Here is a 27,734-nt window from a genome sequence, read left to right as displayed (position 1 = left end):
ATTTAATATTTATCACCAATTATATTTATAATGTCTGTATGTGGTTTGGTGATTATTCGATTTATTAATCATTTTGTCGTTAATTATTTTATGATTCGTTTAGAATTATAGAGAAGCGATAGTTATAAACAATTATCAAAATATTTATCTATTAATTATGGTGTTAAATATTACAAATATATTTTTTTTTTTTTTTTCGTTTAAAAAAGAGAAAAATGTGTATATTTATTCTGACTTTCATGATTAAAAAATAGTTTACTATTGGCATAATAAAATATTATTGTTACTTGTCATTCAAAACAATCAATTGTCATCCAACTTACGTATATTTTTATATAATTATTTTTTATCCAATAAAAAATGTACGGCTAGAAAAAGTAACAATCAACTTAAATCAATTTTTGATTGATTTATCCACGAGTTGGTTTGTTTATTTTTTTTTCTTCTCGATAAACTTCATTTAATATATTTTTTTATTTTTAATATATATATATATATATATATTATCTATTTATTTATAAAAATCCCAGAGTAATTATTATTGATGATTAAAAATTAAAAATAATAAAAAAAAAAAAACTTAATAATAAATAATTACTCTGAAATTTACTTAACATTAACTTTAATCTCATATTTAAAATCCACATTCACATTGTTTTATTATTTTTTTTTAATTCATCTTATATCCTTAATTGTTATTTTTTCTCTCTAAAAAAGTCAACATCATAACTAATATCAAAACCGACTTTCAGCGGATAAAATAACCAACAATGAATATATAAAACCATATGATAACTTTTTCTTCAATGACTTGTTAAAAAAAAAAAGTACTTGCTAAAAGGGTCCTAATCCTCTTATTAACATTGCCACCATGAGGCTTAATTATTTATATACAAATATATGAAATAAAATAAAAAATAATAATAATAATAATAATAATAATAATAATAATAAAAGAATAATGATGATTTAAATTCACGAATTGGTAATTTCGTGAACATGTTGAGAATGAGCATGAACATGTCCATGTGAGTTAACAGCAATTGGTGATGGTGCTGGTGGTAGTTGGCCTTGAACTGATGGTAATTCAATCAAAGTAACATCATAACCAATTGATGATGATTCATTTGGATCATCAGGATCAGGTGAATTTGGATTACTTGAATTCCGATCAAGATTTTGATTTGAATTAGATGCTGAATGGCTTACTTCTAATAAAAATAAATCTTCATCCACATAATAACGTATCATGTCATCATCAATTTTCGCTGTAATTCTGTAACAATTAATTGTAAAGAAAAAAAAAATACATCTCATTATATTTGTTTAGTTAATTACATTTATAATTAATTATTACAAATATATTAATATTTATGCTATGATAATAATGAATAAGCAATTATTAATAATTGATGATTATTGCTAAGCCATTTTGTAAATTAATAAGCACGCATTTTGTTTCCTGTTTATAAAAACCATTATTTTCTAATCTCTACTTAACTTACCCCTTCGTATTTTTTCGATACAGATTGTTAATACTCGAGGATGCAATTTTGTACTTTGACTCAATCTGTAAATAGAAAAAAGTAGAATATTAAAATTTTGATAATTTATTAATACACTTTTTTAATTTATAAATTTTTTTTTTTCTTTTAAAGAAAAAATATTTCTTTTCAATTATAATTAATTGAACTAAATAATAAAATCTAATTTAAATTCTCTTTCCACTTTTTTCTCAATTACTTTCAATTTAATGTTGAGTTTTGAAAGAAAGACAATGAATCATTTTGAATTTAGAGATAATAATTTGAGAACAAATTGTTATTCTCTGATGAAATAATGGATAACAATTAAACAAAAGGATATTTAGAGTGTTAAAGAAGAGGTAAATGTAAGAAATAATAATAAAAAATAATAATTAAATATCCATGAGAATGGGTAGATGCCATGCGCATAAAATAAATATTAATAAATTAATTATAGCGAATGAAAGAGATTATTTGCTGTGACATGATTAATCACGATACTCTATAATATACCAATGAAGCATGCATTTAATGACTCAAGTTATCTGTGTTGATTTTTTCACATATAATTGATGCAAAAATCACCGATTATTGTGATTAGCAGTGCAATATAAAGTAAGATTAATTTTTATAATCAATTCATTGACTTTTTTCTTTTTTTTATTTTGTTTACAATAAAGTTTTTCAAATCAATTTGATGAGTCATCCATTAATTAATAATATTTAATAAATATTTATATTAATGAATTAATTAGTTATTATTTTATTTTTATTTTTATTCTCAACGGAACTCACCCGTTAAACGAGCAGAGAAAATTGGAGCTTGGATGTTTGATACCTCGAGGAAATTACGTATTAATGATGATAATCACTGCTCCAAAATCCAGTTTTCTCTGCTGCAAGCCTGAATAAAAATAAAATATTTTACTGAGCACGTGTGCATTTATCTAAATACTAATTACATTAAATATATATTTAATATTAAACAAAAAATAATTTCTATTTAAAATGCAAGCTTCAATGATATTAATATTATCATCCTAGGTATGATATCCCTACTAGAATGATTGTCATTTAATTGCTTCTCCATTAGTTTGATTAAAATATAAATACAGTAGAGTCTTCATAATATTAGATAGCAGTAGGGACATCTTTTAGCTATCCAGTATTATTCTAACAGCAATACTTTAGATAATTCCTACAGCAATATTTTTTTTCTTTCCAGTGTGTTTGTTTAATAGAAGACCAAAATTATGAAGACTCTACTGTATGATCAATAAGCAATATTGCTTACAGCATTAAGCAATCCTTGAACTGATGGAGGAGTAACATGAAGTGGTGTATAAACATCTTCAGATTCTTGTCTAACATAAAGCATGACACGTTCTTCAGCATCACCACCACGAAGATGACCTGGACCTTGATGTTGCAGGTGCAAGCGGTTACTAACACCTGATATAAGGTTAGCTGCAGGTAAAGCACCCTGTGGTACACCTTGAAGAACCGTACCCTGGAGTTCTTGCACCTGCATTAGCAGTGAATCCTTTTTATCATGAAGTCCAGTTAAATTGTCCGGTGGAAAGTGATTATGAAACTTAAGTGCTGGTAAACTTGGTCTTCCACAACCTGGATAAGGACTACTAGTGCCTGTTTTTAATCCTCCACTTTCTCCATTACTTAATGATGATGTGTCGGTATCTGCACCACCTCCACCACCGCCACCACCATAGAATCCACTTAATTCCATGGTTGAGAACTTTTGAGGAAAAAATTTATTTATTTATTAATATTTATTTTATAATTTTCTTTGATAATAAAAAAAAAAAAAAAGAAAAAGAGGTGAAATAGTGAAGCTTACTTTATCAAGAGCATGCTCAGCAGGTGGTGAAAATAAAACCGGTGGCTTATGAAGATCAGCCATTGAATAAAATTCACTTCTTTCTGTCACTGAATGATACAGTTCATCGAGCTTTTTCCTGCCTGTTGCAGTCATTTTACGCTTCGCTGCTCTCCTCTCCTCGTCACGTGTCTTTCTCTCCGCACCCTAGTATCAAGCAACATTGAATTAAATGACGAAATCTTTACAAAAGTTTCACAAACTTTAGATAAAAAAAAAAAAAATCATAATAAGCAAATAATTCAGGTAATAATCAATACTTTACCTTATCGCAAAACACTTTGATTTGACAGTAACCACGGTGAGATGGTGGTGTATATGTATGAGTATGTGGTGGTGGTTCTTCATATGTATCAACTTGAATATGCAATGGTAAACCTTTAACGCCTTTCTGACTCGAGAAATCCGTGCTCAGACACTGTACGGCTACATTAATCTGTAAATAAATTAACAGTTTTACTTAGCTTGTAAATTAATGGTCTACGATTTACTTTTATATTATCGTATGTTGTTTTTTTTCTTTACATTCTCATTAATATTTTCAATTATATACTCTCTATTTTAGTTACATTTTATATGTACATATTTTTTTTTTTCTTTTTTTATATTAATTTACCTTTGCTGATGATTCTAAAGGATTCCAATACACAGCTATCGCATTATGTGCTACTTCTTCAATACAACCAACCAATCCAACGCTATTTTTTGTATCTAAAAAATGTTTAAATGACACACAAGATTAAATCAAAATTAATGATAAATAAGTTATAATGAAATTTTATAATTGTAATTGATAAGTCATCGTAGTTATTAAAATTCAATAAAAATCTATAAAGTATGCTAATTTCAACACTAAATGCTTACCGATATCCTTACGTAGGCAAATGAATATCTGTCAGCTTGCGCAAGAAATATTATTTTTATTTTATTTGTTATCTCTTATTTTTATTTTTATGCAACTGATTAAATGTAAGTTGGTATGTAATGGTTTATGAGCAATATATTTCCTATTTCATTTTTCAATTTCAAATTTTATACACTTTTTTTTTTCTTTCATTCAAACTATTTCAAATATTACGTAACTTTTTGTCTGACTTATATTTCAAAAAGTTCTAGTTAGTATTGTCAATATTTTTAGGTTAGAATTGTAATTATTGGGTGTTTAATTTAATAGTTATAATAATCTTTATTAACATTAGAATATATGTTTTATATAGCAGTAATTTAATTTAAATAAAAGATTTAGCTTTACACGCTGCAAATCAAAATGTATTAAAACAATACACTTGAAGTGTGCTCAATATGGAATTTTTATACACACACTGTAGAACTCAATAGTCATTTTATGCATATTCCAGAGTATATATAAAATCTATAATTTGTTCATGGAATTCAACACTTTTTTTTATTACACTAGTGCGGAAAAGCCATTTTTCGTCATATCTGTGTGGAAAAGTAACTTTTCCATTAAAGAAGGGTCGAAATTTCCGTACGAATATAACAAAAAATCACATTCAGTTCCAAAGAAGACTATCTTAAACCATATCTTTCTTAATCCTGGGTTTAAAAAAGTCCACTTTTCCTCCCTAGTTGAGTAATATATTATTATCTGTGTTCACTATAATACACTTTGATTTACAATGCAGCTAAATAATCTTTATTTTCCACCTTATTGACAATAGCAAATAATCTATTTTTCCCACGATAAAATTGATGAAAAAGTATTGCATAAAATATGAAAATTTATTCAAACAAAAACAATAAAAGTATATGAATACCATTGATATCTTACCGGCATCAAGAATTCGTTGTTTAACAGAATGTTGTCGTCCATGCCAAAACTGCCATGCTTTAATTTCATCTTCAGGACTTTTTTCCTCTCGAAACATGAGCATTACCACACTCTATAAATAACAAAAGTAAATAATAAACTGTAACGCGATTATAATCAAAGACTTATATGAATATAAAATAAAAGATGTAAAAATATAATAAAAATAGTCCAAATAAATATGTCACAAGACATGATTTATAATGTTGATTATAATTTGTAATTGACTACAGGACTAAAACATAACTGCATTGCGTTATTTTTCGTGATTCGGGTGAATGAACGCTAGAGTTATATATAGATTGATCGCGTTATCAACCGCAGATTTGTTACACTTAGTTAAGCGCAAACGATCGAGTTTACTTCCTTTCTTCTTTTCTCTCTATCAGCTATATAACTTGATTATTAATATTTTAATTCAATCAATAACAAAAAAAAAAAAACTTTAAAATTAAATATTAAACAAACAATTAATAAACAATCATTGTAATTTTATTATTAATTACCTTAACAGTCTGTCCAGCTTTGAGGAGAGGTTTATCAGGATCAGGAACATAATCTAAAGTGATTCCATAAAACTGACCCTTATTAATGTACGTTATTCTATCATCTTCACGTCGCTGCGATGTGCTGATTGGTGATTCAAGATGATACTTGAAGCCATAAGCCGAGTATCTGAAGATTAAATTATCTCATTAGTTGATTTGCCAACATTCAATGCTACCAACGTTAAAAAATTATTTATCCTAAAAGGAAGTGGGTCTATCTTTGGCTGTCATTTTTGTCCATGTCTAGTTAGGACTATCGCACTAGTGTTTATTTAAAATAATCAGGAAAACGAGTGTTTGAGGGGTTTAAATATTTTAATGCGACCAACCATGCAAACTCGGCGCAATGATGATAAGACGATAACTATATGTCTGTATATATATATATATATATATGTTCATAAGCTAGGTGAACGCCCGGCTATTTGCAATACATTTATTTTATTTCTTAAGGCTCTATATATAGTTATTGCCACCTCGCCCGCGCGCGACACTCGTTATTACATTTTATAATACATTAGTCTATAACGGACATACTCTATTTTATATCGATTTGTTGGACATTATTTCATCAGATTTGCGTATATACACACTTGTGATATTTTACTTATCATGAAAATAATAATAATAGTAGTTATTTTAATTAATTGGTTGGTTAAATGGTATTAAAGTAATTCCGGGATTGACTACCGCAATAATACTTCAGCTAATAGGTCTAGTTAATAATAATAATAATAGTAATATCTTAGTTACGTTAAACAAAAAAAAAAATATTTGCGTAGAAAATATCTCAAGTATTGTTACCAACTGTTAAGGTTAAACATGACAAACTGCTGTGATCTGAGATCTTGAAATGGCGCGTCTTAAGATAAAAAGAAGGAAAATGAATCAATTAATCAGGGACGGGTTTCAGTCACATCATTTTGATATTTTCATTTTGACAACGGCTTCACGAAAGCCTCTACAGACAGTTAGATGTTATCTACATTGCTGAAGAGTGACTCGAGACGTCACTCGTTCATAACCTCATCTTTGATCATGAAATTATAATATTAACATCATTTAATATGAATGCTATTTATTATTATAAAAAATAATTTCTACCAAAATGGTGTAATGTTGTTTAATTTTGGAGCAATATAAAAAAAGACAATATTTAAAATAGCTGTGAAAAGTATCTTTCAAAAGAAATTGTTTTAGATGTCGTCACTCAATTATCTAGATATATTTCCTACAACTATCTGATGAGATAATTTTTTTAAGAGATAAGGTATTGTTCTAACCAAACAATTTACTTTGTACTGACTATTAGCACTCACATTTTTGGTATTTGAATTTTATCAGCATCATTTTGTCGACCAAAATCATGCCAGGGTCTAGATCTTGGTGGGTTTGGAGTTGATGGATTGGTTGGAGTAGCATTGACAAGACTCCTTTGAACTTGGGCTTGAGCATGACCCTGTTGTAGTTGGAGCTGAAGTGGTTGGTGGTGAACCACGGTGCCACTTTCAAGGACTACTGCTGTACCACTGTTGGTACCGCCGGGACACAATTCCGTATAGTCGAATGAAGACTGTATTATTGAAGAGAAAATAACATTACAATGCTATTCAAAACTGGTTAGTGATAAAAAAAAAGGGAAACAATAAATATTTTACTGTGTGTAAAGCAGTAGGTGGATGATGATCTTGTCGAGGAGTGACAGCATCAGCACCGATACCAGAATCCGGGCTTGGTAGATCAACTGTCAAGACTTTACTGTTACTAGAAGATGATCTTATCGCGTGTGTGGTGGCGTATGAACTTGGTACGACTTCGTAACGTGTGTAGGATGCTGTTGTTGTTGGTAAAGAAGAAGAACTTGATGATGCAAGAGAAGGAAGTGCTTCACTAGTGACATAAACTGCTGTGCCTTCTTGATGTAAACCAGACTGTGTACCAGCATTTGCTGTCGCATTTGATGATCCTGATGTTGCTCCATATGCTGCTGACAATCTTGGACTACACGAGGAGTAAGGATCATAAGGGCTTCCATATTGCTGTTGAACCTGACAATAAAACATTAAGACATGAGAAATCAGCTTGAAGATAAACATTAAAATAACTTGACAGAAAGAGGGAGGAACAAAATACCTGGAGTTGATGTTGATGATGGTGATACATTCCAGGTGGTGTTGGACTATCTGCTTGTTTATGACGTTTACTAGATTGCTGACCACCACGTGATGAGCTCAAGTCTTCCGGTTCTCTCTTAATTCCCGTGATTCCACTAGACGGTGTGCCATCATGACGCAGCGACTGCGGACTCAACGGAAGCGAAAGCCCACCTTGCAAACTCTGACTTGGACTCGGTGATTGCTGATTGTATTGATGAAGGAAATGATGAAGTTCTCCATTACCTGTACCTTCGGTTGAATTTTCTAAACGATTTGATGATGAACTTTCTTGCACTAAAAGCTTTTGGCCCATCACTCCCCTGGAAAGTAAACCAGAAAAAAAAACAATTTAATTGAATGGAAGTGAATCTTTTTTTTTTTTGATGATGATGAGAAGTCATGGTATGGATTTGCTATGAAATAATAAATAATAAATGAAAAGCAGTAAAAATGTAGTTGAATCTCTCAGCAAGCGACGGATTAGCATCGCATTACCTACTGATTGAAAGTCTTTTGGGGATCCATTTCATATAAGCCGAATTCATAGGGTCCCTACTGCATTTAAGTATAGCTCTAGGTTATGATGTTCTCTTCTTCTCTCTCTCTCTTTTTTTTTCTCATCACCAAAAAAATTTTTACTCATCTTGTTCGTTATTCCACGCTCCCTTGGCGTCAAGAGGGATAAGACACTCGAGACAAAACGAAGACAGCGTAACGATACACATAACTTGGATGCATAAGAGTGAGAGCTTTCAGACGTAAAGGAGAAGGGTAAGAGATCAGGTATCAAATGAAAAAAAAGACTATTGTATCGAAGCATCTGACCGTAGGTACGCTAGAACTGGTGTTGAGGGGGGTTATAAGAGAGATGGGGGGAGGTATGAGTAAGGTAAAGTTGACGAGAAAGAGTGAAATTTATTCGTCAGGGGTCTTAAAAGTGGTAGCAAAAGGTCTGAGGAAAACCTGAAGAAGAAACTATCATCCAAAATAAGCGTTGGCAGTTTATAAGGGTAGACATCATTGTAATAATACATATTATTATGCTAAATATAACATGTTAACTACTTGGCACAATAATGCACATCACCTATGTGCAACTATGTAAGATCTTATATTTCTTCAGCTCATCTTGCAATCTTTTGATGCTTGGTTTTTAGTCTAGAGTGTTGAATGTACTATTTCAAGAATATGTTGATACGTGATAACAATTTTTGATTTAATTTGTAACATAAAGTTTAGATAATGGCCTTCAATTTTACGACTCAGGCATGTGTAGTGTGTGAGTATGGATAAATAAAAGCTAAATATTTCAATGAAATTTATATATCCCTTGGGCATTTAACACCTAAGTTGAGTGCTTGGGAGGTTTAGTTATTGTTACTACTATTAAATTGTCACCTGGTGAGCAATATCCACTGAAGGATTATTGTATTTACTGTGTCATTCAACCCTTCAATTTCATGACTCTGCCTACTTTATTGTTGGACCTTTTGGAGTCTTGGATCTTGCTATTACTCCAATTAAATTCTTTCAAGTTATTCTTTTATCTCGACTACTGTTGGCTTTTAATTAGACTCAATTATTTTCAAAATTTCGTTGCATGGAAAAATTTTTGATTTGATTAATAAAAATCATGTCAAATGTTGGCAATAAAATATTTGATTTGATTGAATGATTGTTTGGTTGGAAAAGGTATCTTGTCACTTGATTCAATACTATGATAAGTTTAAATACAAATGATGCTTGATTCTTATTTCTCCAGACACCATGGGTCTTGATAAATAATTATTCATTCAATTAATTGTTCAACTCCGTCGATCTATTTTTCTTTGATGATAGAAAAGACTTTACTTGAAAGTAATCAATATATTGGATCCAATAAAACAATTACAACAAACCAACACTCTAGACAATTCTATCTAAAATCATTGAGATGCAATGAAAAGGTTGTTAGACGATCAAATATTCTATCACGACTATTTGAAATTTCGATTTTAATGATTGAAAAACAATCATTCTTGTTCACAGTAAATTTATTTTCTCAGTGTGCATTATTATCAATAACAGTAAAGTATTGAATAAATGATTGCTTTAAAATAATTGTCTACACACACACCATAACAATGATTGTTATTAACAAATTTATTTAATAAATATACCTAGCAGGTATGTACTTTGTTAAATAGCTATTGTAAAATTTTAATAATTATTAATTTAATTAATTGCTGAATCTCAATTGGAAAAATTCTAATAATTTAATACTCTAGACAATTCTGCTTAAAATAATGAAGAGGCAATGAAGAAGTCGTTAGACGATTTGTTGTTACAACAATTAAAACAATATAATTATGAAGATGAAGAAATAAAAAAAAAATGACTCAAGTAAAATAGTATTTTTTAATGTGACTTGATTAATTCCTTTCTACATAAGACAAGGTAATTTGTCCAGCTAAATTTCCGGTTGGACAAGCAGTGATTCCGGTAGTACCGCAAGAAGAGTTGTCGATATATAACTTGTGACCTCATGTTGACCCACACTCGAACCTGTCGCGTATGCGTTTCTTCAATAAAAAGACCAAGAGACTCTAGAGAAAGAGAGAGAGAAAGAAAAAAAAATATCGTCATACAAGTCTCATTATAAAAGCGACGGTGCGCAAGTGCAGATTTTTCGCACGCAAGTGATTTATAGTTTATATTTAGCGACAAACGGAATCGCTAATTTACTGAATACTACTATACAACGACCGATGACCTTAAAGAATCTTGTCTCGCGATATTTTTTTATAGTTCAACCTCATCTACTCCTTCAATTATGCATTTATTCCATTCGATTATTATTGATACTTAAAATCGATAATTAAAATAAATTCCATTCATAATCGCCGGACTAAAAAACTCATTTTAATTAAACAAATTCATTTTAAACTTGATCATTTATCATTGATCTGATGTAGTCTTTTGGTATGTTTATTATTCTGGCTTTAAGTAAACCAATAAAGATATGGATATTTTTTAAATATACAAATTCATTTTTCACTCAAGTATTAATTTTTTTTTTCTCTCTCTCTCTCTCTTTCTCTCTTGTTTTAACTTTGATATCAATAAAATTATTTTCTGTATGTATTTTTTTATCTCTGTAGTATCAATAAAACCGACAAATAATTGCTATCATAAATATTAGAACATACCCATGTTGATGATGATAATTAATAAACAATGAACTGAACAATACTTTGGCTTTAATAAATTATAATTAACAATTTTAAATAATTATTTACTATAAATCTGATGTTGATAATAGATAGTTTTGATTAAAAAAATAATATTGGTGACAGTTAAAATTGTTAAACTATAATAAATATATGAGTCTATAGTCAAAACACTGGAAGAGTAGATTTTGAGGTTATACAGGGAATTATTTATTTTATGCTATTGTGTTTTTTTATTTTAATATTATTATTATTTTAAGTTATTATTTATCAGGGCAATTAATTATTTTAAATTGTGAACTAATTCCGAAATAATTTGTGCGCATGCGCAAAAATAATTTCCCTGTATAACCTCCAATTCTACTCTTTCAGTGTTTCAATTACATATGATCTTATAACCGTCTATAAAACTTCTGTATACACAATTATATCATTGTTTATAATAATTATAATCATATATTGTGCAATTATGTGTAAATATATATATATATATATATACATGAAGCAACATACGTGGTATCTGAATTTGATATAGGAAGGTATAGAGAATCGCATGTATAACCTCAAAACAAACTGCAAAAATCCGACACTATTTATGTCGCATAGTGTATAACTGTATGTGATTCTGTAAAATGTGTTATATAAATTTGTACATAATTTTATGTAAGTATATAAGTTAAAAGTTTTAACTAACATTTTTTAATCCAACTAGCACAAATTTGACGTCCGTTAAATATTAACCGATTCGATTACTTGGTTATTTTTAGCAATGGCGGACTTCAGTATGTATCTGTAACTACATTGCAAAATATGGTTATAAACATATTTTTTGTATTGCAAATTTTATTGTCAAACATAGGACTTGTTGATAATACTCATCAACATCACAACATAGTCGAAAAATTGGTTTAAACATTTTTAATCGTAGTGTGTTATTTTTATACGAATTTACTATAGTTTGTTTATGACGTTTAACATTGTAAACACTTCAAGTAGTTAGTTTCTAAACACTTAGATTTGCAATTGGAGATTGAATAAAAATAGCTTCAATTTGTTTTAATTAATCTTCTATTTCTATCAAAAAGGTGACGTTGATGGTCATGATATGGAGAACCTTCATAGAAACCTGAATGACGATTAGTTATAGAACCAAAGAAATAAAATGTTTAAAACAAAATTGCAGTTAATCATTTAATAGGAACAAAAAAAAAATTCTAGTGTAAAATAAAAATTTCCAGTAAAAACTGTAATTGTAAAGGTAGATAACCTATAAAGTATAATGGCACACGCGGATGCTCTGATGCCCTTTTGATCCTCGTCCTCGGACAGTGTCACGTTATAAAATGAAACAGGCTTCACGACAGTATGTAATAATAAAAATAAAAACTATGGTGTAGAAAATAAAATAAAGAGATAACAACATGAAGTTTATGCTCAACACGTATAGCTGAGTGTACTCGAGTCATTTATTTAAATTTACGATCTCAAATTCCACAAATCTTGTAATTTTGTGTGACCAGGACTAGTCCTTTATGTATTACTTCTTCAAGTACTACGTAATTTAGAGGTTAAAAATTTCTATATTATACTAAATCCTTTCTTTTATATAAATAAATTTTTTTTTTTTTTTATTTTTAATAAAATAATATTCATGAAAAATGAAGAATAAAATTATTTTCAAGATTTTAAAATTAATTTTTCCTTTTTTTTTTTTTGTAAAGACGTAAATGTAAGCTGATATTTCGCACTGTTCGTGTTACCAACTATATAACTATAACACGGACGATGACTGCCGACGGATGTCACTACGCATGTGTGACAACTGTAGTGAAGAAAAAAAGAAAACCAAAAAAATTGATATAAAAAATAATTATGATATCTGTAGAATAATAGTAATGAAATAGCGATAAAAAAAATGCGGAAAGATATAAAAGAAATACTGGGAATGAATAATAATATTGTAATATATGTAATTACTTAGAAACAACGGGGTCACTTTGTGTATTACATCCATAGACTAGTATTTCTTGTTTTCAACGGATATTTATTCCATCCTAAATTTCAGCTTAAAAATTCATCAGACGATACGGTGAGTTTATTAGTCTAGTAGCCATTATTTTAAGCCCTATCTTACTATGCATTCATTTTAGAATAAAAAATGGGTCTGGACGCACTTTAGAGTTGACCACATGATGAACTTAGCATCGGAGTATTTCCACTAACATCTATGAGTCTAATTCTTAGTTAATTTGAAACAATGGCAAGTATTTCATTTGTTTATACCAAAACAAAAATTGTTATTAACAATATTTAAATATTTAAAATTATCTATAATTATTTACAACAACATGGAGATGTTGATGTTAACCTAATTCATCAACAACACCTGTCATCCAATAGACAAAAGTTTTTGATTGTTTCTACCAAATCTAATTGTTATAAATGTTGTATTAAGTTTAATTATTGATCATTTTAATTAAATAATTATGTGTTTATTTAAGAGAGTAGATTTGATAAATATTTTTAAATAAATAATATTGATATAATTAATTAGATTAAAATTGTCACTGACATCAGACAGCAGAGATGTTGATCTAGGGTAGCACATCACAAAACAGATATAACCAGCTTGAGCGATTCGATCTCTCGTACAAATCGTTTAGATATTATCAAGGGGTGAGAAAGAGTGAGGTAATGTTTGAGTGTAAAAGATGGGTAAATTTGATAAAACAGATTGTTACTTTTTAAAATAAAAAAAAATGATCCTACATATTGTCTTTTAATGAAAATATTTTTTTTTCTTTCATTTAAATAAACAATTTTCTATACAATATTTAATTATCTGTCACATGATATTAAAATTTTTTAATGAATTTTTTAGGTTAATTATTGTGAAGGTTATATAGCAAAAAAAAAAAATTAATTAAATGAAGAAGGAAAAAAAATAGAATTCAATTGTCATGATGATTACAGTATTAAACTAAACCTCAATAAAAGAGTTTTGTACGTTAAATTTCTCAACAGTAAATTAGAAATTATGCTAAGTTACTGATATAAATCAAAAATATACCTCGAGACGTTATGTAGCAGCATAAGGGGGGTCTTATGAGAGTGAGAGAGAGTGAGAGAAGAAAAAAAAAGTTAGAATAGAACTTTTGGATATTCAGTACCCAAAATATATAAGATGAAACCCTAACATTATTTCTTCAACTTCAGGTACAACCGTTTTGTCAAAACATTGCACGCGATCTCCTTTTGATAGTTTGCAAACGCATCAAATGGACCGTGAAAATTGTTGAACGTTTGTAGAATTTAGTGATGCTTTGATACATTTTTTATCTGTCAACTTTGCTTCTTTAAATTGGTGATGCTTCTACTCAAGCTAACACAATTATTCACAGACTTTGAGTTAAGTAATTTTTTTTTTCTCATTCTGTTTATCCTAAATACTTTTCTAGTGTTTGCTATGAGTAATTATGTAGAGTTTTCCATCAGTAAATGTAATAAGTTGGAGATCAGACAGGCCTAGAAATTTTCCAGTCCCTTGAAAACTCCCATTTTTACCTGGCTTATAAAAAACCCACAAAGCTGAAAAATTTCTTACTTTCATCAGTCACACCACTATCTTTACATTCCACTTAACCATCATAGCATTTAGATAGGTTATGGATAGGTGAGAACTAGGATGGTATAAATATTCACTGATTCTGCAGTCGTTTTCAAGATTTTCACTGATCTACATATACTTTCTAAAAATATTTAAATGTCCTAAAGTGTGAAATAAATACACTTAATTTTTGGTGAGTCATTTGACTTATCTTTCAAAGGGAGGCCTATCTAAGGTTAGAATCCTACTTTATAAAAATCAATGGATATCTGCTACTGGCAGTGATAAAAATAGCACTAATTTGAACAATAATGGTTTTATAACTGAAAATTAATGAATATACACTGACTTAGTGCTTTTTTATACTGAATCAGTGAAAACTACTGTAAATCAGTAATTATTTGCTGATTTCCAATGCAATTCAATCACTGATTATCAGTGAATATTCACTGATTTGTTTATCCAATTTGTGTAATTAATTTTCTAAAAGAGGATCAATTTAATTCCAGGTGTAACCAGGCTAGATTGGCTAGTTTTTTTTTCTTTAATAAATAAAATAACTATTGTTAATGATATAAATAATGGAAATGTTAAATAAAAATGAATGAATATACTTACGTTGACCAGAGTTCATGAGTTGGTGGAAGTTTAACATCAGCAGACTTTTCAGGAAGCTTATAGTACTCGTAGACATATGGAACAGTTTGTTCTTCAGGATGACCAGAAACAGCAGAGACTTGATGTTGTTGTTGGAGATTGAGCATCGCCGCGGTAGCCACCGACAGAGGATGCTCGCAGTATGCTCTCCAATCGCCCTCCATACCCTGCACCTGGACTGCCGTAACCCTCTTCTGGGTCTCTTCAGGGTCGTTGGAATCAGTTTGGCTTCGTTGTTGATCCTCCTCTTCTGCGGAGTCTCCTCTAGCTAAGGTGGTATATCCTTGCTGGTCTGCTACACTACCAACCACACTGGACTCACAGTCCGATGATGAACGACTTCGTCTTCTGTAAAAAAAAAAAAAAAATTGATGAAATTAAAAAATAAATTTTCCTTTAAAAAAAAAATGATTATTTTCATAATAGGAAATAGTTGGATTTCTCTATGGGTTAATTTTGCAGTATATGTCTTGGAATAAAATAAAATTTATTCAAATGAATAATCGTTTGAATATTACACTCATCAATTTATAATCCTGTCAATGTGTCTATCTCTGTCTTTTAAATCCAAATTCCCAATCCCTGACACGTACAGACATCGAATAAAGGTTTATCCTCTCTCTAATTTATGCATGTCGAATCAATCTCCCTTTCTCTCCTTCTGTACACACGCACCTGGATAACCGTTTTACTTAAGAAAAATATATACATAACGAATATGATAGAAAAAGATAAATGTATATACATATTGGATGAAAATTATTCTAATGACAAAGATAGTCACCCCGATAATGAGGCTCCCGCGTATCCCGTGCAAATATTTTTCTTTCCTTATGTTTGCATAGGTTACATGCCATCAACCAAAAATCATCATCATCATTCTTATACTGAATCTACCAACGGAATTGATGTTCATGAACTGGAAATAATTTATCTAATTGTTTTATTATCATTTATATTCATTCAATCCAACATCAACTATTATTCTATCAACAAATCCAAGCTAATTTATTCTAACCAACAATTATTTTAAAATCAATCTTTCAAGAATAATAAGTATTTATTACCTAACATTGTATGATATTTAATCTTGCTGATAAGCTGCTAATGAAATTTACTTGGAGTATAAATATATGAAAATGAGAGTTATTGCAATGAAATACTTCCATACATATAATGCGAATCCGGTAGAAGAAAATAGAATAGAGCGAAAAGAAGTGTATTGTTGTGATGAAAAGGACATAAAACCGGATACGCAGGTGAAGTCTACGAAACTCATTGCTCATGAAGGGTTAGTCTAGAAGATTAGCATATATCTGGTTGTTCTTGAGAAGAAACAGCACAGAAAGATAGGAAGAATCGTACTTGGTTGGGAGACAAAGCTATCCAATGATGATGATGATGATGACATGAATCTCATATAGAAACACGTGGTCTAGCTTCAAACAAGATCAATTCCAGGTATGTATCCACATGTATTGATAGAACAGATGTGTTATTATAACAGAATAATTATTTTTTAATAATTAACCAATATTTTATCAATAATTTCAGGACTTTTTGGAGCTTTTCTGAACCACGCTACCTTCTGATAGAACTGATACATTTTTATAAAATGTTTCTGGGTTTTAATAGTATTTTGACAGATCCTATTGGACTGTTTTACCATGGTGATATAGTTTTATGAACAAAGATAATCGTCATTTAAACTTGGTGCACAGTTTTGTCTGTAGGATTGTCTTTAGTATGATTTATTTGATATTAAAAAAATCTAGGTTACAGCAAAGAAATATGTGCTTGGTTAGTACTGAATGTTTTCAATGAATGTGTTCATGAGATTGATCATCAAGTGTATCAACAGCTAATAATTTCTTGTTCAGCATCAGTCAGCTTGGAGTATGTTTTCAACACCAGAGAGCTATTGATATGGATCCTGGAGTACATAAATTAGAATATACATCCAAGCACACGTGAAATCTATTAATATTCCCAACGAGTTCAGTACACGCGACTCATTATGCATGCTTTGCTTTTTAAAATCATTTTCCAACGTTCTAATGTAACAATAAAATCTCAACCATTTTTTGAATATCTTTATTCCCAAAGTGTAACTTGAACATCACCAGCAACAGACAAATGTAACATTCAATGATGAAGAGGTATGAAAGGCAGCCTAAGATGATGGATTGAGTGATGTCAACCCTTAGCTTTTGGTACATAACAAATATTCATCCCTAATTCTTCCTCTTTTAGTTATTTGTTTTATTTCTTTATACTCTATGCAGGTTCGAAAGGAAAAAAAATGTATGCACGAGTCTCTCACGGTCTCGACGAATATGCTAATGAAATGTGGTAGTTTCCTGCTACATATAAGAGACATTATGGTTATCAGCAAAGTAGACTTCAAAGGACACACGTGACTGTTAAGCGTAAAACTGATATGGATAAGCTCATTGCTACATTAGACGAAAATTACATCCAACACAGGACGAAGCCAATTAACGGGAGAAATAACACTTGATAGCATCCAGGTAATCTTTATCATTTTCCTGTCCACAATTAGAGGTAAGAAAAGAGAAGATTGCTTCGGAAAGTGATATTCAAGACTTTGAATATTTTCAGGTGCTTTCGAAGCTTGAAAACAATCAATGATGATTCTTCCAGTTCATCAAACCTAGATCTTCTAGTGATTATCATGAAGAAATGCAAATGGCTAGAAATTTGAGGGGCAGTTCAGGAAATGACCAGAAACAATCTCTCCAGAGGAAAAAGTACTCCAATCCCAGCAAAGGGAAGAAACAATCCCTTGGCAGAAAAAAATTTTTAATTAATTTTTAAAAATTAGATCATCAAAAAATAGCATGATGATGGTTGAAAGACTTGATGTGGAAACATGTTGAAGTGTTGATAGAATTATTCTTTGAAATTGGAGTAATTATGGTCTTTGTGTAATGACTTATTAATTTTTTTTATAACTCCAATTTTCAAGTGGGAAAGGTTTTTTTTTCATTTCCAGCACAACCCCCCATGGTCTCCAAGGTGCTGGACCGAACGGAGTTGAATCAAAAGAAAGGGCGTGAAGCTTTTGAGCATGCAGGGATGCTGAGCATTCGGCCGAAAGAGTATTTTTCGTACGTAACAATGTAACAACACAATATAACAAGGTGAGATATCCTAGTGTGGGGTATCCTTGCGCGTGGCTCTTCTCTTTTCACTCGTCTATACAACGTGTGTATAATGCACCGGTAACACTATATTATTATCCTTTTTCACACTTTTCTGCACATCTATAGCTACACTGTGTTGTTGAGTTTTTGTTTACTACTAAAGAGGTAAGACCCTGTGATGCTAATGAATGAGTTAATTATTGGAAAGAATATTTTAATGGGTAATATTTTTCACTTGGATATTATTATTTAACTTGCAGGACAGTTGGAAGAGTTTATTCTTGGATCCTTTTGAAGACTTCTGGACTTTTCAATGCTGATAAACCAATGAAGATATTGATGACGTTGGAGATGTTAGAATAGAAAAATGAAATAGCATTGGATTTTTCAAAGACTCCTGTGTTTTCTGATGATGAAAATTGAATGAAGATGTTGCAGATGAACAATAAAATATGACTAGATCATTAGAACATGTACTGTTCCCGCCAAAAGCTCAAGTATGATCAGCAAAGAGTCTTGATGTTGATTAGAAACAACATGTATTATCATTTGTTGTCTACTAATTAATTAAATCAATATCCAGTGTCAATTGGAGTCACCATTACTTGTTATTACACCAAAAAATATCCACCAGTTTGATCAATAATCATCAAAAGTGCATAACAAGATGTTGGAGATAATAAACATAATGAAATAAAATTTTATTCATCATGAACAAAAAATGTGAATATGATTGACTAATGTAGGTGATAAAATGATCGACTATACATGAATGTAGAATTGTTAAAACTCTCTTAGAACATGAATGAATGGAACCTGCTTTTATAAAACCACTTGCATCATGAGCTGCTAAGCCAACCGTAGAAGTTTCCTCTTGAGCACGCGTTTTATGTATATATAATAACGCACGTGGGAGATTTATCTGAATGAGTTCAAGAAACATCCGCATTGTTTTTACTAAAACCAACCCTCAGCCCACCTTTTATTATCCCAAGTCAAACGAAAGGAATCAATCATCTAGGAAAATCACTAAATCTCCAACATCAATATGATGAATCTATTCAAATAGAAAGTCGGAAAATGTATGATAAGTAATTTGTTTTGGTTTAAAGGAAAAAAAAGTGATGAAAAAAAAATGTTTAAGTGTATGGGGGGAACGTTAGGTATGTGCATAAATTAAATATGTAAAGTCAAAAAGAAAAATGGCGAAGCCAAGTTGTCGATTTAAATCCCTCAAGAATAAACGCGAATGAGAGAATATAAACATGTAGTGAGGAGATATGTGCAATATGAGGGACTATCAAGTATATTTTTTTTCTTATGCTAGCAGATCTTGCCTCACAAATCATCGCTCGTTAAGCCATTTCCTTGCACATTTGCGTCTCTATACAATTCCGTCAAATATCAATTTCCTGGTTCCTGAATACAGACATTCATTTATTTAACAACACCAACATTTTATTCTGTAAATTATTAAATATTTATTTCTTGCATTTGCTAGTCATTTTTAGTTGTGGTTATTGTTATTATTGTGATGACAATAAAAAAAAAAAGAGAATAATTAATATTTATATCATAATAAATAAAGTGGCTAATAGTCATACAACAATGTTTGATATGTCAAATCAATATTAATATATATGAATATTAATCCGTTTTTCCGCCTTGACTATTACTACTAGGTATCCTCATCTCCACTACTACGATTACTATTACTCTTGAAATACATCACTATTATATATACTACGTCGTAATATTATTGAAGTTTTATTATCATGACATTTGACTTTTGAAAATGATCAAGAAGACATTCTATGATATTAAATGTCCAATAATATATTGACGTAATTATACATTTTATATTCTATCAAACGTGCTAATTGATTGCGTCAAATTGCTAACTATCGTAAATACATGTGCAGTGTGTGAGTGTGGATAAATAAAAGCTAAATATTTCAATGAAATTTATATATCCCTTGGGCATTTAACACCTAAGTTGAGTGCTTGGGAGGTTTAGTTATTGTTACTACTATTAAATTGTCACCTGGTGAGCAATATCCACTGAAGGATTATTGTATTTACTGTGTCATTCAACCCTTCAATTTCATGACTCTGCCTACTTTATTGTTGGACCTTTTGGAGTCTTGGATCTTGCTATTACTCCAATTAAATTCTTTCAAGTAATCCTTTTATCTCGACTACTGTTGGCTTTTAATTAGACTCAATTATTTTCAAAATTTCGTTGCATGGAAAAATTTTTGATTTGATTAATAAAAATCATGTCAAATGTTGGCAATAAAATATTTGATTTGATTGAATGATTGTTTGGTTGGAAAAGGTATCTTGTCACTTGATTCAATACTATGATAAGTTTAAATACAAATGATGCTTGATTCTTATTTCTCCAGACACCATGGGTCTTGATAAATAATTATTCATTCAATTAATTGTTCAACTCCGTCGATCTATTTTTCTTTGATGATAGAAAAGACTTTACTTGAAAGTAATCAATACATTGGATCCAATAAAACAATTACAACGAACCAACACTCTAGACAATTCTATCTAAAATCATTGAGATGCAATGAAAAGGTTGTTAGACGATCAAATATTCTATCACGACTATTTGAAATTTCGATTTTAATGATTGAAAAACAATCATTCTTGTTCACAGTAAATTTATTTTCTCAGTGTGCATTATTATCAATAACAGTAAAGTATTGAATAAATGATTGCTTTAAAATAATTGTCTACACACACACACACCATAACAATGATTGTTATTAACAAATTTATTTAATAAATATACCTAGCAGGTATGCACTTTGTTAAATAGCTATTGTAAAATTTTAATAACAATAATTATGAAGCGTGCGAAATGTAAGAGTGGACGTATTATACAAGTGATCAGGCAAATAAAAGGATCGGTTCAATCCGGTCATCAGGTCAGCACTAGCTAAGGGTCATCCAGTGGTATTTAATGTAAAAAAAGGGGTAAAAGTACAATAATAATATCCTGGACCCTGACTGTCCCTTGGACATAATGAGGTCTAGTGACCATGGGAATTTTGCAACCCTCTGCATGTCTTGTATCAACCGGTGGCCAGCTCAACTAAAGTCCGCCGGTATATGCTGACAGTTTGATAGACCATTTGCCTTCATTTGCCAATAATGTGATCACCCCACTTCTTCAAACTTACTTTCAGTCTTGGTGATTATGTCGTTTTGATTGAATTCACTGGATCTACTTGGTGATTTATTGAACACTCTATCGACATGATCGCGTCCTGGACGCCTTTCCTTCTAGAGGGACGCTGTCTACATGTGATATCGCCATGATGATGATGACGATGATGATGATGATGATAAAATAAAGTAGATCTTGTCGTTGATACTTTTTGGAGTAAACAAAATAAAATAATCTTCAAAAGTCCAATATCATCCTGTGCATTCAAACATCATACTGCTTTTCATCACCCACTTTTAATGCAATCAAGAATTCTTCTTCTTGCATTGAAACTGATCCACAAGCTTGGAGGCTTTTCACACTGTATATATATTCACTGTACCACTTCAAGTTCAATCAAGTTTACATGTTTCAATGATTCTTGTTTTGATGATTTACACTTAATAAAGAGGGGAATAAATAAATAAATAAAAACACGTCCAATATTTTTATTAAGCTCACGATTAACTAAACTGGTACTTTTACCACCCGGTAGTTGTAATTTTGTACGACTTTCCGGTTCGGTGTCTTGTATAGGACTGTGCAGAGGTGGCACCTTCCAGTTTCTGAACTTACATCTTGTCAGGTAAGTGTGAGCTTTAGTGGATTGCCACCGGTTGCATGCGTGCTCACCTAGGCGCATGCGTGTGAGGACCGCGATATTGCTCCGCCTCCTTGTTACCCCACCATGTGACAATCCATACGACGATAAACATTTTTTTATATGTCCACATATCAGTGAAAAATTCGTACATTTTTCCATCATACCAATCTCTTGCGAATTACTTATCCACAATTGTGTCCACAGAAAAGAACATTTTCTCCAACTACTTGCCATCATCATCAACATCCAATCAATCATTCAGTCTGATAAATAACCTCACACAATGATCTGTTTAATTAAATAACTTTGATGAACAAGTGTGACCAAGTCAGAAGTTGTGGTTTCCTGATGTCATTTAGCACCACTGTGATGCATCAACATCTTGGTCATTTGTTGGATAATCTTTTTTATCTAACAGAAGCTTCATAGTCTAGTAGCCATGTGATTTTATCGTAATTTTAGGATAGAAATGAATATTTTTTGGTTAGGATTTTTTTTTTTTTAGAGGTTAATGAGAAGAAGTATTGGTGCAAATTTTGATCATTTAGAAGTAATTGTAAATATTAATCAAGTATCGATATCTAATTATGCTGACCATTAAAAGATTGATGTAAAAAAAAAAAAAAAGTCTTGTAGAATTTCAACCTCGATATAGAAACGATTGATCGAATGTCTCTTCACCGGATGTTTTACCGATTTTCTAAATTGACAATAAAAAGTGCGAGCGACTCTGGAAATAGGGTGATCAATTAAATCAGTGAAATTCACTGATTTCACAGTAGAAAAATGCTTTTTATTTCTCGTTAATGATGATTATTTTTTTTTCTAACCTCTTGCTGACAATAAATAGTATCTCAATTGCATTTCACTTGATTTTAAATGAATAATTGTCCCAAAAACGATGTAAATCTCTCACCACGGGGTAAAATGGGACTGATGAAAAAATAGTAAAGTAATTAAGATTAAATAAAATGTCGTTTATATGTGTATGTTTAAAAGGATTTATGGACGTATGTGAAGGTGTAAGAAATAAATATAATATAATAATAATAGTAATAATAAGTAAGAGCAAGGCTGGACCACGCCCTGTCTCCGTTTTGCTCTCCTTTTCTCCATTCGCAGATCTCTCACTTGCTTGCGTCGTTCATGGACCCCGCACGCTCTTCACTTGGTGCTTATCCCGCGCGACAGATAGGTTTGGTTGGGCATGGCACACTTCCTTTTCTCCTTAGATCTCTCGCCACTTATATATACGCACACCAATACACGCGATCCAGTTCTCTCGATGCCATAATATATGATCCCGAGAATCGACTTTTCCATAGATGCTTTCGCGACGAGCTACCCCATTATATGCACAAAATTACATTTTCTCTACATGCTTTTGGCCTTTGCATTGATAAAAGTGATGTTTTATTATTAAAAGAAATAATTGTATTATTGACAGGAAGTATTGTCTTTCAATAATTAAACAATATTTTATCAATGATTTCAATTATAACCTAAAATTACGACATTTGTTTCGATGCTATCGTTTTGGTATTTTTTAAATTCTAACTTGATTCATGTTTATTTGTTGATATTTATGGAGTAAATGCTTTTTTGAAAAAACAATTGAAGTACATAATTTTTTTGAGAATAAATAATCCATTGAATTCTAATTAACGTAATTCATGTAGGTATTTATAACCAAATATTTTTTGACAGTTAACCCTTTGACGACTACGGCGACACAGGCGTTCCAAAACAATAAATAAATGTAACTAATAAATTTATTAGAAACGATAAGTATTTTACTGTTAAATTGGTTCCTAAACGTATTTTTACTTTTTTTATATTTTGATTTGTTAATATGTTTTCTAGACGCATGATAGATCATTTTATATAGTTAAAAACATAACTTAACCTCTAAAACTCTTATGGTCCTGAGAGGGTTAATAAACACGCATTCCGCAGCGCCACCTACAATTTACCATTTGGCTTCCTAGAGATTTTTAGAGTGGAAAATGGTTGAAAAAGATTCATTGCAATTAAGTGAAAAAAAAAATAATAATAATAATGGAGAATGTGTAAACGACATTTGAAACGACGTAGGATTTGAAGCTTATATATACATATATATGTGAGTATATGTAGGAATAAAGGAGGCTAATTCCGGTCGATTGTCCTCGCGTCTTCTTCTAGCGAACATAAAGAAAAGATAAAAGACACAAGAGAAACATGATAGCTGACCACTCGACATATCCGGTTGATTCTATCCTTTTTAAAAACCCCTATATACGCAAATGCCAACTCAAACCGCATTATTTTTCAAAAATAAAATCATCTCATTATTGACGCAAGATAAGATTTGTTTTTTTCTCTCTCTCTCTCTTTCTTTTCCAATGTATTGCATTTTTTGCGATGCACATAAGTGCAAAAAGTGACGAGTAAAATTTTTTATTCAATAAAAAATAGTAATAAATAATCATATTTATTGAAGTAAAAGTGTGTTTTTTTATGCATAAGTGAAATGTAGCTTATTATGGGGAAAATAGAACGAATCAGGGTAAGATGGCCACATGGATTTATAGTAATTTCTTTAAAAAAAAATAATAAAAGATTGAAAGATGGATAAAATGTTTACGAGGACTGTTGTGCTTAAATCGTCCTTATTTATTAACAAATAAATATTAAATAATTACTATTAAAAATTATTATTCAAACAAAATGATTAATTTCTAGGGGAATAATATTTGGAGAAAATAAATGAAAAATACTAGTAACTTTTTAATTTAAAAACTATTTGTTTAGTATAAAAATTCCCTGATTTTCTTGAAATATAAACTATCATGTGTGCAGTCAAGTATTAGAAGAAATTCCAACGCTTTCTCTTGTGACTAAATATGCATCCGAACTCGATAATATATATATATGCGTATATAAAGATCGCACTTTATATTATAAGGCTTGATTGAACTCGGAAATAATAACATCAGAAAGTATAATGTATAAAGTAGTCATTTAGTAGCTTTCAATTCATCTGTCAATGGAGCAGAACGTTTATAGGATCAGATGGAGAACGCCGTCGGGCGTAGTCCTCTCAACATAAGCAAAGCAAACGACCTTCCATGGAATCTGGACAACCTGTCTATCCGGCCTGGAGTACACGAGTTCCGAGTTCGTATATACTGTGTAGATCGAGAGGCCAACAGCCAGTTAGACATCTTATTCTTCCTTCTCTCTCTCCCTTTGGCTCCATTTATCCCTCGATTATGTATATTGGCTTCACTTCCGCATTATTATTCTTTTACAACCCTCGCATTATTTTATCACACTCAGATCAAAATTCCTCCCCATCATTTACTCGAGGAAATATCATTATTTCAGTCTCATTTGTTAGAATACATATTCTAATGAATCATTTTCATTGATTAGAAACAGTAAAGAGTAACAAAAAATTGAAATATCGATCATTAATTATAAAAAATATCAATCAACTTCAAATAAATGATAAATGACAATTTTTAAGGGATTTAAAACCTTTTTTAAGACTATAAGACAGTTTTTAAGGCCTTGTAGTCCTTAAAAAGGGTATCCCAATTTGCTCCACGGCATATTTTTTACGCTCTCTATTGTCTTATTAACAAAATTATTATTTTTATCTTTTTCTAAAACACTTTTTATTTGTTTTAGGCCTACCTAAACCTCTTGTAGGTCTAAACGGTCATATTACGGTAATTTTAACTATGATTTTTCAACAATGATTGTAAAATTGTGACTTGTAACAGTGAATTTAATTCTAAAGAATTGTTTATGATGACATGTTGTTTATTGTCAGAATGAATTGAATGTCAATGATTATTTGTGATTGGTGGTTGATCACCCTAGGAACTTGAAGATATTTAAACAAAAAATGACTTCTCTTGAAAGAATAAAATGTCAACCTTTACCGTTATTACACATTTACTCAGCCTTAAACTTTAACTATCAATATAAATTTCATCTCTTTTGATTTACAATAAAAATAATGGTGAGGATTTATTTAATAGCTATGCATCTTTATAGATGGAAAACATTTTAAAAAGCCCGGGTATCATTTCTATTTTCGGAGTACGATGAATCACACGTGTAATATCCACGATTGGAGCTTGAGAAACAGAGGTAGTGTAGTGGAATCTGCCTTTTCTTTCTCTTTTTATCAACCTTTCCTATTCTTTCTGATCATTTTTAAAATATCTGTATATCATTGATATCAACATAGATATGTTTTTTATTCACTAAAATATTTTTTAAAATATATAGTGAAGAGCCTGGAAGCCTGCATGTTCAATGTAGTTATAAGGTTGGAGTTGAAAAAAAAATAATAAGGACCAAGGGAATTAAATGAGAGCTAGAGGGGGATACAGAAAGGGGCGAGATGCGGTCAAGGATGAAATGAAAAGGGAACGACAAAGAAGACACTTTTCTGACCATTTTGAATTTATATAATATATACTTTTAAATAGCCGCATTTTATTTACTTTGTTTTTCATTATTTTATCCAAAGAAACCATCAAAAAAGCTTGCAAGCTTTCATCAAAGAATTTTATAATTTCTTTTGTTTATTCATTTTATTTACCTACAGTGTGTCTAACCTAGAATATCAAAAAGTGGACAATCATTAAAAAATTTTAACGAATAAAGAATCATAACCTTCAAATAATTGGGTAAAATAATAATAATCCTAGGAATAGGGCAAATAATTACGGCTACGCATGCGCATGAGCTAATATCTTTCAATATGACCCTCGTACGCATGCGTGGCCGTAATTTTTAGTCCTACTGTTATCCTAATTGTCTGAAGGCCTTCAATCATTTAATTTTTCGATTATAAACTAACTTCACACATCCATGTAAATTCATAAGGAATTAATTTTTACTCATCACTGTTATTTATGATAAAAATAATTCCGTCTTTAAATTCTTTAAAAATGTTTTTTCCCAAGCATATTATTCATCATTCAGATACTAAAAACAAAAAAGAAGAAGAAAAAAAAAGCAGATCCAACATTTTTTCCTTCTTCAAAGATGCTCGAAAATTCACCTTCCCTTTCACTCAGAGCCTCTTTCTCTATATATATGCAGTTAATATCAACCGTCATTGGGATATACATTTCACAAAATAAACAAGACAACATCAAGGTCTCGTCCATAAAAAAAAGCAAAAATTTTACCATATTCTATAAACTAAATAAATAGTCATGATGAAGCAGAATAAAAAAAAATAATATTTAAAAAACAAAAAATTCTATCTCATTATTTAGTGATTGTGATTTAAATATAAT

At 30.4% G+C, this 27,734-nt stretch overlaps 1 protein-coding gene across 4 annotated transcripts in view; it reads right to left on the bottom strand.

Moving 5' to 3' along the window:
* Positions 1 to 605: 605 nt before the first annotated feature.
* Positions 606 to 27,734, bottom strand: part of grh (grainy head) — a 33,724-nt gene continuing 6,595 nt past the window's right edge. For all 4 annotated transcript variants that reach the window (XM_035077933.1, XM_035077931.1, XM_035077932.1 and 1 more), the window contains 12 exons: positions 15,393 to 15,779; positions 7,936 to 8,278; positions 7,461 to 7,850; positions 7,122 to 7,375; positions 5,761 to 5,929; positions 5,216 to 5,327; positions 4,040 to 4,134; positions 3,689 to 3,859; positions 3,385 to 3,570; positions 2,821 to 3,282; positions 1,506 to 1,570; positions 606 to 1,276 (listed from right to left, as the gene is read on the bottom strand). In XM_035077933.1, the coding sequence (XP_034933824.1) occupies positions 976 to 1,276; positions 1,506 to 1,570; positions 2,821 to 3,282; positions 3,385 to 3,570; positions 3,689 to 3,859; positions 4,040 to 4,134; positions 5,216 to 5,327; positions 5,761 to 5,929; positions 7,122 to 7,375; positions 7,461 to 7,850; positions 7,936 to 8,278; positions 15,393 to 15,779 (2,935 nt within the window). In that variant the 3' untranslated portion in view covers positions 606 to 975. The remainder of the gene's footprint in view (positions 1,277 to 1,505; positions 1,571 to 2,820; positions 3,283 to 3,384; positions 3,571 to 3,688; positions 3,860 to 4,039; positions 4,135 to 5,215; positions 5,328 to 5,760; positions 5,930 to 7,121; positions 7,376 to 7,460; positions 7,851 to 7,935; positions 8,279 to 15,392; positions 15,780 to 27,734) is intronic.

Source organism: Chelonus insularis, unplaced genomic scaffold (genome assembly GCF_013357705.1).
Source record: "Chelonus insularis isolate UGA/USDA-ARS -01 unplaced genomic scaffold, ASM1335770v1 contig_146_pilon, whole genome shotgun sequence".
NCBI lineage: Eukaryota > Metazoa > Arthropoda > Insecta > Hymenoptera > Braconidae > Chelonus > Chelonus insularis.
The sequence above is the reverse complement of the archived record's forward strand: the minus strand, read 5'-3'. Positions and strand labels throughout refer to the sequence as shown.